Source organism: Pelodiscus sinensis, chromosome 18 (assembly GCF_052426305.1).
Source record: "Pelodiscus sinensis isolate ZL-2025 chromosome 18, ASM5242630v1, whole genome shotgun sequence".
Taxonomy (NCBI): domain Eukaryota; kingdom Metazoa; phylum Chordata; order Testudines; family Trionychidae; genus Pelodiscus; species Pelodiscus sinensis.
Genome location: NC_143069.1, coordinates 5,942,590 through 5,956,092, shown reverse-complemented (window position 1 = coordinate 5,956,092; position 13,503 = coordinate 5,942,590). Strand labels below are relative to the sequence as shown.

At 53.0% G+C, this 13,503-nt stretch overlaps 1 protein-coding gene across 2 annotated transcripts in view; it reads left to right on the top strand.

Annotated features, from left to right (window-relative positions):
- Positions 1-13,503, top strand: part of DLL3 (delta like canonical Notch ligand 3) — a 332,834-nt gene that overhangs the window by 30,754 nt on the left and 288,577 nt on the right. For both annotated transcript variants that reach the window (XM_075915297.2, XM_075915296.2), the window contains exon 4: positions 6,273-6,530. In XM_075915297.2, coding sequence (XP_075771412.2) covers positions 6,273-6,530 — 258 coding nt within the window. The remainder of the gene's footprint in view (positions 1-6,272; positions 6,531-13,503) is intronic.

Here is a 13,503-nt window from a genome sequence, read left to right as displayed (position 1 = left end):
TCCAGTCCCTTAGAACCTTTCCAGACTACTATACCACTTTCAAGAGCTGGATTTGTTTTGCATGCTCCAAATTTCACCTCATTTAAAAATTACTTGTTTACAAAATTAGAAATAAAAATACTAGTGTCACTTTAGTTGCTGACTTTCTTGTTTTTACCATATAATTTTAAAATAAATCAATGTGAATATAAATATTGACCTTACATTTCAGTGTATAGTATTCAGTGTGCAGTATAAACAAGTCATTGTATGAAATTTTAGTTTTGTACTGACCTCACTAGCACTTTTTATGTAGCCTGTTGTAAAACTAGGCAAATATTGAGATGAGTTGATATGCCCCCTGGCAGACCTCAGTGTACCCACCAGGTTGAGAGCCACTGTCTTAGAAAAATTATTTGGCCTTGCCTTGCCCTGAACATAGCCTTTCCCAAAGGCTTTGGCATCCCTTTTCTGCCTGGAGGGTCTATTGAGAGACCATCCGAGCTCAGATTCCTGTAGAAACTAGGAAGCTTTCTCAGGCCAGCAGAACATTGATTAGTCATCAGGAATTCAGCCTCAGAGAGTGTTGAGTCTGCACGGAAAAGACAAGCTTCAGACAGTCTGTACTGGCAGAAGCAGCTGCTCCAATATCTTATACATTCCACCTTGTGTCTTCATCCTAGTTCTTAGCACAGCCCTCAGGACCTCCCGTGTCTCTTCCCCGTTACCCCTCTGGGTCTGAGCTCTTTTCTTTCTTGGGAAGCTGGGGATGAAGGGTTAAATGCTAGCCTTTGGATCTGCCATTAATCTGTATGGATTCCTTTTGGTTCTCAGTGGCACATTTGGGCCCAAGTAGGGTTCTAAATGTAGCTTGGCATGGCTGGTCAGGGGGGTGACCACCCTTCAGCCACGTTAGCTAAGCCAACACACCCGTCAGTGGAGACACAGAGTGCTTCTGGTGCTATGGCTCCTGTGATTTGGGAAGTGGCGTTACCATTAAGGGCCAGCCTTCCTTGTCTCAGACACACTGTGTCTACCCTAGGGAGCTATGCTGGGTAGCCGGCAGAGCTGCTATCAGAGAATCACAGAACACTAGAACTGGAAGGGACCTCGAGAGCTCATCAGGTCCAGTCCTCTGCCCTCACAGCAGGACCAAGCACCATCCAGCTCATCCCTGATTGATGTCTGTCCAACCTGCTCTTAAATATCTCCAGTGAGATTCCACTATCTCCCTAGACAACTTATTCTAGTGTTTAACCACCCTGACAGGTAGGAAGATTTCCCTAAAGTCCAACCCAAACCTCCCTTTGCTGCAGTTTAAGCCCATTGCTCCTTGTCCTGTCCTCAGAGGCCAAGGAGAACAATTTTTCACCCTCCTCCTTGTAACGCCCTTTTCGGTAGTGTCGACATGATATCTTCCATGCCTTAATTCCCCTAACAGAGGAGGCACTGACCCCTTCCCACACAGTGGGTAAACTGAGTGATGCTGTTCTTTAAAATGTTACCAGGCCTTCCTGCATTCTTCACAGGGTGCTGGGTGTGTGTCTCGGGGGTGGTTGGAGCAGAAGGGGTAGAGGTCAGGGTAGAGGGAGAGTGGAAGTGGGTTGGGTAGATGGCTGGGGTGCTGGGGGCTCTGAGTTGGGTGGGTGGAGAGGAGGGTGCTCGGTGCATGTTGGGGGGGTGCTGGAGACAGCTAAGAGTGAGGTGGGTACTTGGGCACAGATGGGACTAGCACATGGACACAGGCCCTCCCCCAGTGTCAGCGTTTGACCCCTTCCTGCCCTGCCTGGGTCAGCCCCTCATCTGACACAGGGGGGCAAGAAGGAGTATTGGTTTTTTTTCCTGATGGGTTGGCACTAGCATCACTGATTGCTGGGGGACAAGGTGGCTAGAGGGATGTGCTGTGGGGGATGGGGTGTATTTGGGTGCAGGGCATGTGCTGTGGGTACTGCTTGGCCCCTCTGTGCGGGTGTGTGCTGGGTTACTGGCGTACTGGCTGGGGGGGCAGGGACTAGATGGGATGTATCTTGATTTTTAGGAAGGCTTTTGACCTAGTCCCTCATGACATTCTCCTAAGCAAACTAAGGAAGTGTGGGTCTAGGTGAAAGGACTGTCAGGTGTGTGCGTCAGCTGGTTGAAACACTGCGCTCAAAGAGTAGTTGTCAATGGTTTGCTGTCAGCTGGGAAGGCATAGGTAGTATGGTCCCACAGGGCTCAGACCTGGGTCGGATACAGGTCTGCCAACAAGGGAGAGAGTCAAAGGGGGCAATTGCCCCAGGACCTGGCCGTTCAAAGGCACCCAGTCTCCTGGCCACCACTGCTGATACTGTGCGCGTGTTGGGTGGCGGGGGTGGGGGGAGGAATGTATGCCGCAGTCCAGGCAGTGCTGAGGGCTGGCTGTCCCCGGTCCTGCCTCTTCTGCCTGAGGCCCTGCCCCTTCCGGGAGTAAGAGGCTGCTTCCCCTCCTTGCCCAGGGGCAGGCTGTCGGCTCCCCATGTCCGGTGCTAGTCAATATTTTCATGAATGACTTGGACAGCAGAGTGGAGAGTGCTTATAAAATTGGCGGGTGACACACAGATGGGAGGAGTCACAAACCCTTTGGAGCTGAAAACAACTTTGACAAATTGGAGAACTGGTCTGAAATCAACAAGGGGAACTTCAGAGACCAGCGGGAAGTACTTCACTTGGGAAGGAAAAAATCCAACGAGTAAGCTTGGGGATATGTTGTTGGAGAGGAACTGGGGGAGCTAGAATCATAGAATACTAGGACTGGAAGGGATCTCAAGAGGTCATTGAGTCCAGTCCCCTGCCCTCATGGCAGGACCCAGCACCATCTAGACCATCCCTGATAGACATTTATCTAACCAGCTCTTAAATATCTCCACAGATGGAGACTCCACAACCTCCCTGGGCAATTTATTCCAGTGTCTGACCACCCTGACAGTTAGGAACTTTTTCCTATTGTCCAACCTAAACCTCCCTTGCTGCAGGTTAAGCCCATTGCTTCTTGTTCTATCCTCAGAGGCCAAGATGAACCAGTTTTCTCCCTCCTCCTTATGACACCCGTTTAGATACCTGAAAACGGCTATCATGTCCCCTCTCAGTCTTCTCTTTTCTAAACTAAACAAACCCAATTTTTTTAGCCTTCCTTTATAGGTCGTGTTCTCTAGACCTTTAATCATTCTTGTTGCTCTTCTTTGGACCTTCTCCAATTTCTCCACATCTTTCTTGAAATGCGGTGCCCAGAACTGGACACAATACTCCAACTGAGACCTAACTAGTGCAGAGTAGAGCGGAAGAATGACTCCTCGTGTCTTGCTCACAACACACCTGTTAATGCATCCCAGAATCATGTTTGCTTTTTTTGCAACAGCATCACACTGCTGACACACTGCTAGTGGAGATGAAATCGAATGTGAGTCAACACTGTGATGTGGTTTTACTATAACTTCATTCTGGGGCACAAAAGGGAACGACCTTCGCTGTGTGGCACGGGCAAGGCCTTAGAAGGCAGCGTCCAATTCTGCCTGCCACACTTTAGGAAAGACCTGGGCAAACTGGAGAGAGTCCAGGGAAGAGCAACACAAAGGAGCAAAGCTTAAGCACATGGAGATTAAAACACTGGGCATGTCTAGGGGTGGGAAAGGAAGACATAGGGGAAACCGAGAACAGTGTCAAATACTTTAAGGACAGTGGGAAAGAAGATGGGGATCAGCTGTTCTCTATGCCTACTGGAGGGAGGACAAGAAGCAATGGGTTAATTTGCAGCAAGAGAGTTTTAAGCTGGATGTTAGGAACTCCAATGGGAGTGAAGCTCCAGAGTAGGCTTGCAAGTGGGGCTCTGGAATCCCTGTCATTGGACAAGCCCTGTCAGGGCTGGTCTAGGTTCACATGCTCTGGCCTCAGCACCGGGAGCTGGAGCACATGGCCTCTTGTGGTCCCTTCCAGGCCAGCATGTCTCTGATTCTATGTGCGTAGGCAGAGAGCAAGTGGCTGCCAGCTGGGCAGATTCCTGGTGAGTGGAGGGTAGTGAGTAAGTGCCCAGTCCTGAGGTAGCAGATGGAGAAGGGATCCCAGGTGGGCTGGGATATATGCCAATGGAGTGTGTAGGGTGTGAGTGCTAATGCAGTGAGTTCCTTAGGGGAATGAGAGAGGAAAGAATGCAGGCTGGGGGACTCTCTCCTGGGAAGCAATAAATGGGGGCAAATCATTGGCTAACCGTGAGCTCCAAGTGCTACACTGGGGCCAAAAGAGCCGATGTAACTCTGGGATGTACAAACGGGAATCTCGAGCTGGCGCAGGGAGGATCTTTTCCCTCTGGGCTCAGCACTGCTGCGACCGTTGCTGGGATCCCGTGTCCAGGTCTGGGGCCCACAATTCAAGAAGGTTGTTGATAAACTGGAGATGGGCCAGGGATGAGCCACGAGAATGTCTGAAGGGTTTGAAACCCTGCCCGGTAGTGAGAGACTGAAGGAGTCAGTCGACTGGAAAGATGCAGGCCTGGCTTGATCCCCATCTATCAGCACCTGCCTGCGGGAACAAATATTTAATCAAGGGCTCTCGGGTCGACTGGGAAAAAGTTGAGCGCAATCTGATGGCTGAAGTTGCAGCTGGACATATTCAGGCAGGACGTAAGAAGCACAATTTTAATGGAGGGGAATTCCCCATTGAGGTGGATTCTCCATCCCTGTCCATTTTAAAATCAAGACGGATACAAAGGCATGGGAACTAGGGATGCAGGAGCTAAGGGCTCCCGGCCTAGCATAAAGGTCCCCGGCTACTGGTCCTGGGTCCTGGGGTCTCAGTTAGAGCCCTGTGCGTTGGGCGGCAGCTGAGAATCCAAACGCCCCGGAACCCTGGCTGCTGACCCCATGTGCTGAGGCTTTGCTGTCGGGGTGGGGGGCAGGAGCAAGGGGGCTCAGTACCCCCACTTTTAAAACTCTCCCGTGCCATTGCCTGGATGTCTTTCCAAGCGATCTGCTCGAGCGCCAGCAGTAAGTTGTCTGGCCTGTGTCATGCAGGGGGTCAGACTGGATGATCAGCAGGTTCCCTCCTGGCCTCTGCTCCAACCCCCTTAAGAAGGACCACCCTCCTCCCCTCCTCCGCCCCCCCGCAGGCAGGCAGCAGGGTCGGACAAAGGCATGGGCGAGCCTGGCAGCTTCCCAGGGCTCCAACCAATGGGGGGCGCCTGATGGAAGCTGTAAGGGGTGCGCGGCATCCTTTACAGCTGCCATCAGGTGCCGCGCGCCCGGCTCCTGCAGTGCCGGCCTGCCCGCATCCCCTCGGCGCCAGCCAGCAACGCCCTTTCCCCCGTGGCCATGGGGTCCTACACAACCCGGCGCACGCACTAGCAGCAACAACGAGTCCGGACTGGGCCACGCTTCCACCGTGTGTCCTGGGGGCGGGCCTGTGCACCCTAGGGGGATGGGCCCGCTCCCCATGGGTGGGTCCGCGCATGCACCTTGAGCCCAGGGGCGGCGCTGCACGCCCGTGCCCGGAGTGCCAGAATGCCTCGGGACGGCCCTGGCAGGCAGCAGTGGGCCCTGCCTGTGGCAGGGCTGGGGAGGAGAGTTGTTCCATGTATCCCTGCGATGGGGGGGCACTAGCTGGTGGGTGGGGATGTGGATGGGGGAGGGAGGGAATCCCTGCTGTGTGACTGGGAGGTGTACACAACATGGCAATGTCACCAGCTGGGTCAGTGTTATGTGTTTCTCTTGGAGTGGCTAGTCCACAGAGGATAACAGCCTTACTACCGCTGCCAGCTAACTGAGTCCTTCCTTTAACGCATGGGTTCCCAAACTGGGGGGACGTGTCCTCCCTGGGGGTGTGTGTGAAGAAATTCTGGGGGGGGAAAGAGTGGAGGGCAGATGGTGGAAGGCTACCCAACCCCGTCAGTCCCCCCCCCCCGTCAACTCTTCCCTCTCCCTCCCCCCCTAAGTTTTGCTTTTTTTTGTTTTTCGGCCCCCGCCAGTCCCTTTTTTTTTTTTTTGCTCAACAAGTTTTGCTGTTGGGGGTGGGGGTTCTCAAAAATCAAAAAGGGGGCGTGATGCCAAAAAGTTTGGGAATCACTGCTTTAACTCAAGTGAGCAACGTCCCTGCCTTCTCGGGTTCCTCCCAAGGCCCTTAGACTTCACTTATGCCTGGCTTAGGCCCTTTGTGCCAAAGATCCCGATGTTTGGCCCAACCCCACGAGAAAGAGGGTCGTTGCAGGGAAGTGGGGGGGAGGGAAGAACTGCGCTTTTCCCACACTCTTCATTAACGACCCATTTCTCTTCTCCCTCCCTGCCCATCAGAGGACGTGCAGAACCTGATCAGCCGCCTGGCCACACGGCGCCGGCTGGCAGTGGGCGAGGACTGGTCCCAGGACGTGCAGCTGGGAGAGCAGAGCGAGTTGCGTTATTCCTACCATGTGCTGTGTGATGAGCACTACTATGGCGAGGGCTGCTCTGACTACTGCCGCCCCCGCGATGATCCCTTTGGGCACTATGGCTGCGATGAGCTGGGCGCCCGCATCTGTCTGGCCGGCTGGAAGGGGGAGTACTGCGCCGAGGGTGAGTGAGAGCTCCCTGGGTTCACCAGGCCTGCCCTCGGCCTCCAAATGTGCCCCGCCCCACCTTGGAATAACCTCGCCCCCTCCTCAGGACCCTGAACGTACCACGCCCCGCCTCAGAACCCTCCGAATAACCTCGCCCCCTTCTCAGAACCCTGAACGTACCACGCCCCCCCCTCGGAACCCTCCAGATAACCTCGTCCTCTCCTCAGAACCCTGAACGTACCACGTCCCGCCTCGGAACCCTCCCAATAATCTCACCCCCTCCTCAGAACCCTGAATGAACCACGCCCTGCCTCAGAACCCTCCGAATAACCTCGTCCTCTCCTCAGAACCCTGAACGAACCACGCCCTGCCTCAGAACCCTCCGAATAACCTCGTCCTCTCCTCAGAACCCTGAACGAACCACGCCCTGCCTCAGAACCCTCCGAATAACCTCGTCCTCTCCTCAGAACCCTGAATGTACCACGTCCCGCCTTGGAACCCTCCGAATACCCTCTCCTTCTCCTCAGAACCCTGAACGTACCACGCCCCACTTCGGAACCCTCCGAGTACCCTCTCCCTCTCCTCAGAACCCTGAACGTACCACGCCCCACGTCGGAACCCTCCGAATACCCTCTCCCTCTCCTTAGAACCCTGAACGTACCATGCCCCACTTCGGATCTCTCCGAATACCCTCTCCCTCTCCTCAGAACCCTGAACGTACCAAGCACCACCTCGGAACCCTCCGAATAACCTCGCCCCCTCCTCAAAACCCTGAACAAATCACACTCTGCCTTGAAACCCTCTGAATAACTTAGCCTCCTCCTCAGAACCCTGAACATGCCACTTCCCCCCGTGCACCCCTCCGAATGCACCAAGTCCTTCTAACCCCTCCAAACACACCTCGTTCCCTGGCCCCGACTTCTGAATATACCATACCCCTTCTCTCCCAAGACACCTCTGTCTTCACCTCACTTGCTCCACCCTGGACTTCTGAATATACCATGCCCTGTCCGGACTTCTCCAAATACAGTTCATTCCCCCCTCTTCTCCCCAACCCCTCTAAATACACCTCAGTCACCCCCTTCCAGGATTGCTGAATATGCTATGCCCTTCCCCCAGACCTCACCAAATATATTTCCTTTCTCTGCTCTCTAAGAACATAAGAACGGCCATACTGGGTCAGACCAAAGGTCCTTCTAGCCCAGTATCCTGTCTGCAGACAGTGGCCAGCACCAGGTGCCTCAGAGAGGGTGGACCGAAGGCAATGATCAAGCAATTTGTCTCCTGCCATCGCTTTCCAGCCTCTGACAAACAGAAGCCAAGGACACCATTTTATCCCCTGGCTAATAGCCTTTTATGGACCTAACCTCCATGAAACTATCTAGCTTCTCTTTAAACTCTATTATAGTCCTAGCCTTCACAGCCTCCTCTGGCAAGGAGTTCCACAGGTTGACTACACCCTGTGTGAAGAAGAAGATTGCTAAATATACTATGTCCCCCCCAGACTGACTTCCCCAGACCTCAAATACATCCCACTCTCCCCCAGAACCTCCCGAAAACACCCCACCTCCAACACATCTCTCTCCTCCACCTCCTCAAAGACATTTCTCTCCTCCCACCCCTCCAAACCTTTCCCTAATACAGCTTCTTTACCCAATCACCTCACTCTCCCTGCCCCCTGAACATCCATTGTTCCCCACAACACACCTCCTTCCACCCATGCCTCCCCCCAAATTGTGCCTTACTCCTCCTGCCACACCATTACACCAGGACATTTTTCAGCGCTACCTGAGCCACTCAGGTGACTGTCTCTTGGTCGTAGCATGACACCCTAGTCCAGGCCCCCTGGAATGAACCCTCCCAGCTTTGCAGCTCATCTGCAGTATGGCACTCTGCTCTGGGCTTTGCAAGCCTCCTTGTGTTCCATTGCAGGCTAGCCATCTGCACACACCCCACTCCTCGTCTCATTTGGCAGCCCAACGCACCGATCCACTGCTGTGGGGAAGCAGGGCCCCCGAGGTCGCTGGCATCCCCTCAGCTCAGCACTGTCCAGAGCGAAGGTGCCAGGCTGTGTCCATAGTGAAAGCAGATGTAAGCTTAATGAACACAGCTTATGGTAAAGATCTGGAACTGGTGGAAGGAACAGGACTGGTAATGCCAGATTGATCCCGATGGGTATGGCTACACTGCACTAACAAATCCATACCACTGAGCCTGAGACCCAGGTCAGCTGACTGGGATTCATGGGGCTCGTGCTGAAAATGGCCATGCCGTGGGTCTCTTACCACTGTGCAGATGCACTCCAGGGTGTGCACGTCCCATACATCGCTGATGGAGGCTGGCAGGTCCACTCCTGTGCCGTTGTCCTCCTCCCTGTGCTCTGATCCGAGGGCACATATGGTGGCATGGATCGGCACCCCTCCAGTTTCTTCTTACCTGCCACGTGGCCCGAGCCGAATCCTGTGACTCAGCAGTGATCCTTGTTCTTTCAGAACCTGCGGGTATAGAGAGTGTGCGTCATTTCGTAGCCTTGCTGCCGTCCGAGTTTGAGTGATTGCTACTCTGCCTAGTTTTCCCCACAGAGCAGCGCTCCGCCCAGCACCCCAGAACTTAAGAACCAGATTGCCTGCCCCCGTTCCTTCTCCCTCAGCAGAAAACACCTCGGCGATCCTGGAGATGCTTGCCCTGTGCAGCATTTGCTGACCCTCCCCTCCACACAGATGGGAGTTCTGTGTGAAGGTGAATCTCTTGGACAAGGCAAGGAGATGGCAGTTGGAGCCAGGCAGTGGCCTCAGAGTGTAGGTAGCACCCCTCTGAGCTCAAGCTTTAAGTAGGGAGGGCACCCATCTGGTTTTGAACCAAACCTACAGCACTGAGACAAAGCCAGTATTGGCTGGTGGATGCCATTTAAGTAGCATGGTGCATGCGAGCTCATGCTTGCAAGGGGCAGGCCAATGCACTCCTCAAAATGGCACCCCTCACGCTGCCCAATCATGCAATCACACTGTGTATGTGTGAGGTCCTGCCAGCAGGGGCAGGGCGATGCACTCCTCCAAATGGCACCTCCCTCGTGGCACGAGTGCATGCGAGGTCACGCCGGCGGTGGCAGGTCCAGGCCATTCCCAAAAGTACCAGCATGCCAGATATTCCAGGAATGTGTGAGTGACCACCGGAGCTCTGGGTCTGTTAAGCCTAAGAAACCCTCCTCCAGAAGGTCACATGGAGGAAGCCATTTTGTAGAACACTCTGGTGTCCTTTGCTAAGAGGGGAGGGTGCCAGTACTTCAGAAAGTCAGGACTCAAGGACAGAAAGGTATTCTTCCAGAGCTGCCTTTAAGAAGAAAAGAGCCCTCCCTTACTTGGTGCAAGTCATGAGTATCCTTGCGTGTGGGTTCTAAGTACCTAAATCTTCCTTTCAAGAAGTGACATCATGAAAGGGTACCATCATGAAAGAATGGTATATCAACCAATGGTACAGATCTGTTGGTATCAACTCCAGCTCCACCTCATAGAAACACTGGCATCTGACGGCTCTGTTTGGGCATTCTACCATGGACTTTCCTTGCAGAAGACCACCTCAGTCTTTAATGGATCCATCCTCTGGTGTATCAGGCTACAGCTAGACTGCAGGCTTCCTATACAAGAAGCCTTTATCGGAAGAGATCTTCTGCAAAAACTTCTTGCACAAGAGAGCGTCCATACTGCAAAAGCGCATTGAGAAAATGATGCACTTTTGTGAAAGAGAGCCTCCAGACTGCATGGATGCTCTCGAAAGTAAGCTCTGATTGCTATGCACAGAATGGCCAACGGGGCACCTGTGCTTTTTCCTCTTTCCTCTTTTTGCGCAAAAAAACCCTCTTCCCCATCCACACATGCCTTTTTGCAAAAGAACTCTTTCACAAAAAGACTTCTTCCTTATAGAAAGAGGAATACCAATTGCCAGGGCTCAACAAATAATGTAATCTACTTGCCCGTGGCGAGTAGATTACAACCCGGAAGAGCCGGTGCAGAACGCTCTGTGCATACGCAGAGTGCAAAACCACGCAGCTGGCAAGCAGGGCTCGCTGCCGCTTGGCGAGCCCTGCCAATTGCACAAAAATGCACTTGAGATGTGGACTCTCCGCGAGTTTTGTCAGAAATCAGCTGTTTTTCCAACAAAACTCTGTAGTGTAGACGTAGCCTCAGATCCACTGGCACTAACTTCCAGTACTCCCTGTACTCTGGGTTAAACTGAGACCTTCATCTCTCCCAAGAATATTTTTGCCTTATATTCCTGCAGTCTCCTCTGTTTATCAGTCCAGTTCTACTCAGACACCTCTACACCACAGGAAATCAACCTGAAGCCCTACTACATATGCAAGTCGGATCATTCCTTTTTCAGTACTGATGGTAAAACATGAGATGACTTGTTTTTCATCAGTGGAATCTGATCTTCTAGACTAGATTTCAACCCCTCAGAGTGAAAGAGAGATCGGTCTGGACAGAACTTCTAGGACGCCCTGGATCCATCCTCCTCTCAGACGTCTCTACCAAAGGGACTGATGGCTTCCAGTCCCTTGGGGGGACCAGCCCTCCATCCAGTTGACCCATCATATTGGCCTTACTGACGCCCTTGAGATCCATGCAGGAATCATTCTGGATCTGTGCAGGAATCATACTTATCACCTTCCCCTAGATAGTACCACAGGCTCGGTTGGGGCATACAGCGGAGGAAATCAAACCGGTTCCAAGAAGAGTGTCCTTCTCCTCTCCCAATGAGGCAATTACCCCGTCGTCCCCTAACCTGCCTGATGACCACCACAGGTAGTACCAGGAGCCAGGGGCAGCCTGTGACTATAGGCTGACTCGGCCGTCGCCTAGGGTGCTGCCTTCAACGGGGCGCCCAGGGGCGTCCGATGATGATGTCACTCCATTGACAGCTGTGCAGGCGGGGGTGCCGATCGCACGTTCCTCCTGGGCCGCCAGGCGCCTCAGGCCATTCCTGCCAGGAGCTTTTATAGAGGTTTGTGAGTGGGCTCCAGATCCTTCCTGAGGAGGACCACGACGCCCCGCATAGGCTGTTGGAATGATGCCATTGGGAGCTTGCTTGGCCCTACTGTGCCCATACCCTCACAAGGGTAGAAAAGCAGTTCTTCATTCCACTGAAAGGGGCCACGTTCCTGCTTACCCACCCAGCACCAAACTCCTCGGTGGTACAGGCAGCCAGAGAGCATTCCCGATTAGTTCTCCAGTCCAACTCCATCTGACTAGGGCGATAGCACCCATGCACTCTCAGGGTGGAAGCTATTTTCATCTACCAGCCTCCAAGTCAGAATCGCTAACCACTCAGCCCCTGTTGCAGAAGCGCGACTTCACAAGCTGCACTACAGTTGTGTGGCCCAAGGAGGTCGAGGGCCAATTCCAAGCCCTCATCAACATAGGCCATTGTAACCAGCCTCATTGCGTAAATCTAGAGCCATTGCCACAGCCACTGTAATAAGACAAGAGCTGTGGCTTAAGAGTTCTTCAGGAAAGTCCAAAATGCCACTGACTGAGGACTTGCCTGTTGAGGAATCTTATTTCACTGAGAAGATGGACGAGTCACTTCACGCCCTTACGAACTCTAGAACAATCAGCCGCTCCTTCGCCACTTACACCTTAGCCCCGAAGAGGAAACACCATAAGCACAGCTACAGGTCCAGTGGTGCCTCCTCCTCCAGCACCTTTACGAACCACCATGTAAATGACAGAGGGTTCAAAGAGAGAGCTTCCCGGCTTCTTGACCTCAGCTGCCTCCACTCAAGACCACTTTCCAACCAGGGTTTATTTTGTTGAGATGCTAGAGAACCATGTAGCTCTATTGATTTCCCCCCATTGCCCAAACCTTTGGTGGCCATCTTGCCTTCTTTGTGCTCACTGGAAGGCAGGAACAATGGAGATGAGTGGCCTCATTATTGAATTCTTCATCCCTCTTCTCTGTCACAAGGAGATTCCCTATCAGCAGGCGCTGCTCACAGAGTCTTGAGGGAAAGGGGTTCTACTCCCCAGTCTTTGTTACTCCCAAGAAACATGTAGCCTGTAGGCCCATTCTCAATCTTTGATGGTTCGATGTTTTTGTCAGGACTCCAAATGGTTACACGGCTTCAGTAATCCCCTCCTGAGAGGAGGGTATGTGTGGTTCACAGCTCTCTGCATGAAGGATGCCTACTTTGCTGTGGCACGTATGTGCCCCACAGAAGGTGCCTTGGGTTTCTGGTAGGACAAGAACACTACCCATTCCGAGTACTTCTGGAGTAGCTGCAGCACCGAGTGTCTTCATGAAGGTCTTCTCAGTGATGGCAGCCCACATGAGATGAAACAGTTGCACAATCTTCACATACCAAAATCACTGGCCACTGACGGGCAAAGCAGTCAGGGAGTCCAGTCACCAGCCATATTCTTACTCTCATAACACCCTTGGGAGTCCATCTGAACAAAGAAAAGTCCACGTTGCCTCCCCCAAGGATGATAGACTTTAGGGAGGCTATCCTGCTTTTGGTCTCAGCAGGGGTCAACGCTCCCGGTGGAGAGACACACATCTTGATAAGAAAAGTCGCGCTTGAACCATCAACCACAGTCAAAGGCCACTTTTCCCTATTAGGCCTCATGCTTGGGTCATGTTGTTTGCCAGGTTCCAGAGACAGGACGGCAGACAACAAGTGATCTGACAATATGAACATTAGGGTAGCTGTTCTCATAGATTTATAGACTTTAAGGAACCATCATGGCCATCTAGGCCAGTGGTTCTCAATCAGGGGTCTGGAGCCTCCCGGGGAGCTGCAACCAGGTTTCTGGGGGCTGCCAAGCAGAGCCAGCATTAGACTTGCTGGAGCCCAGGGCAGAAAGCTGAAGTCTCACTGCATGGGACAGGAGCCAGGGTCCCCGAGTACGGCCATCTGGGGCTGAAGCCAAGGCCTGAGAAACTTAGCTGTCTGGGGCCCACTGTGACATGGGATCCGGGCAGTAGCCTGC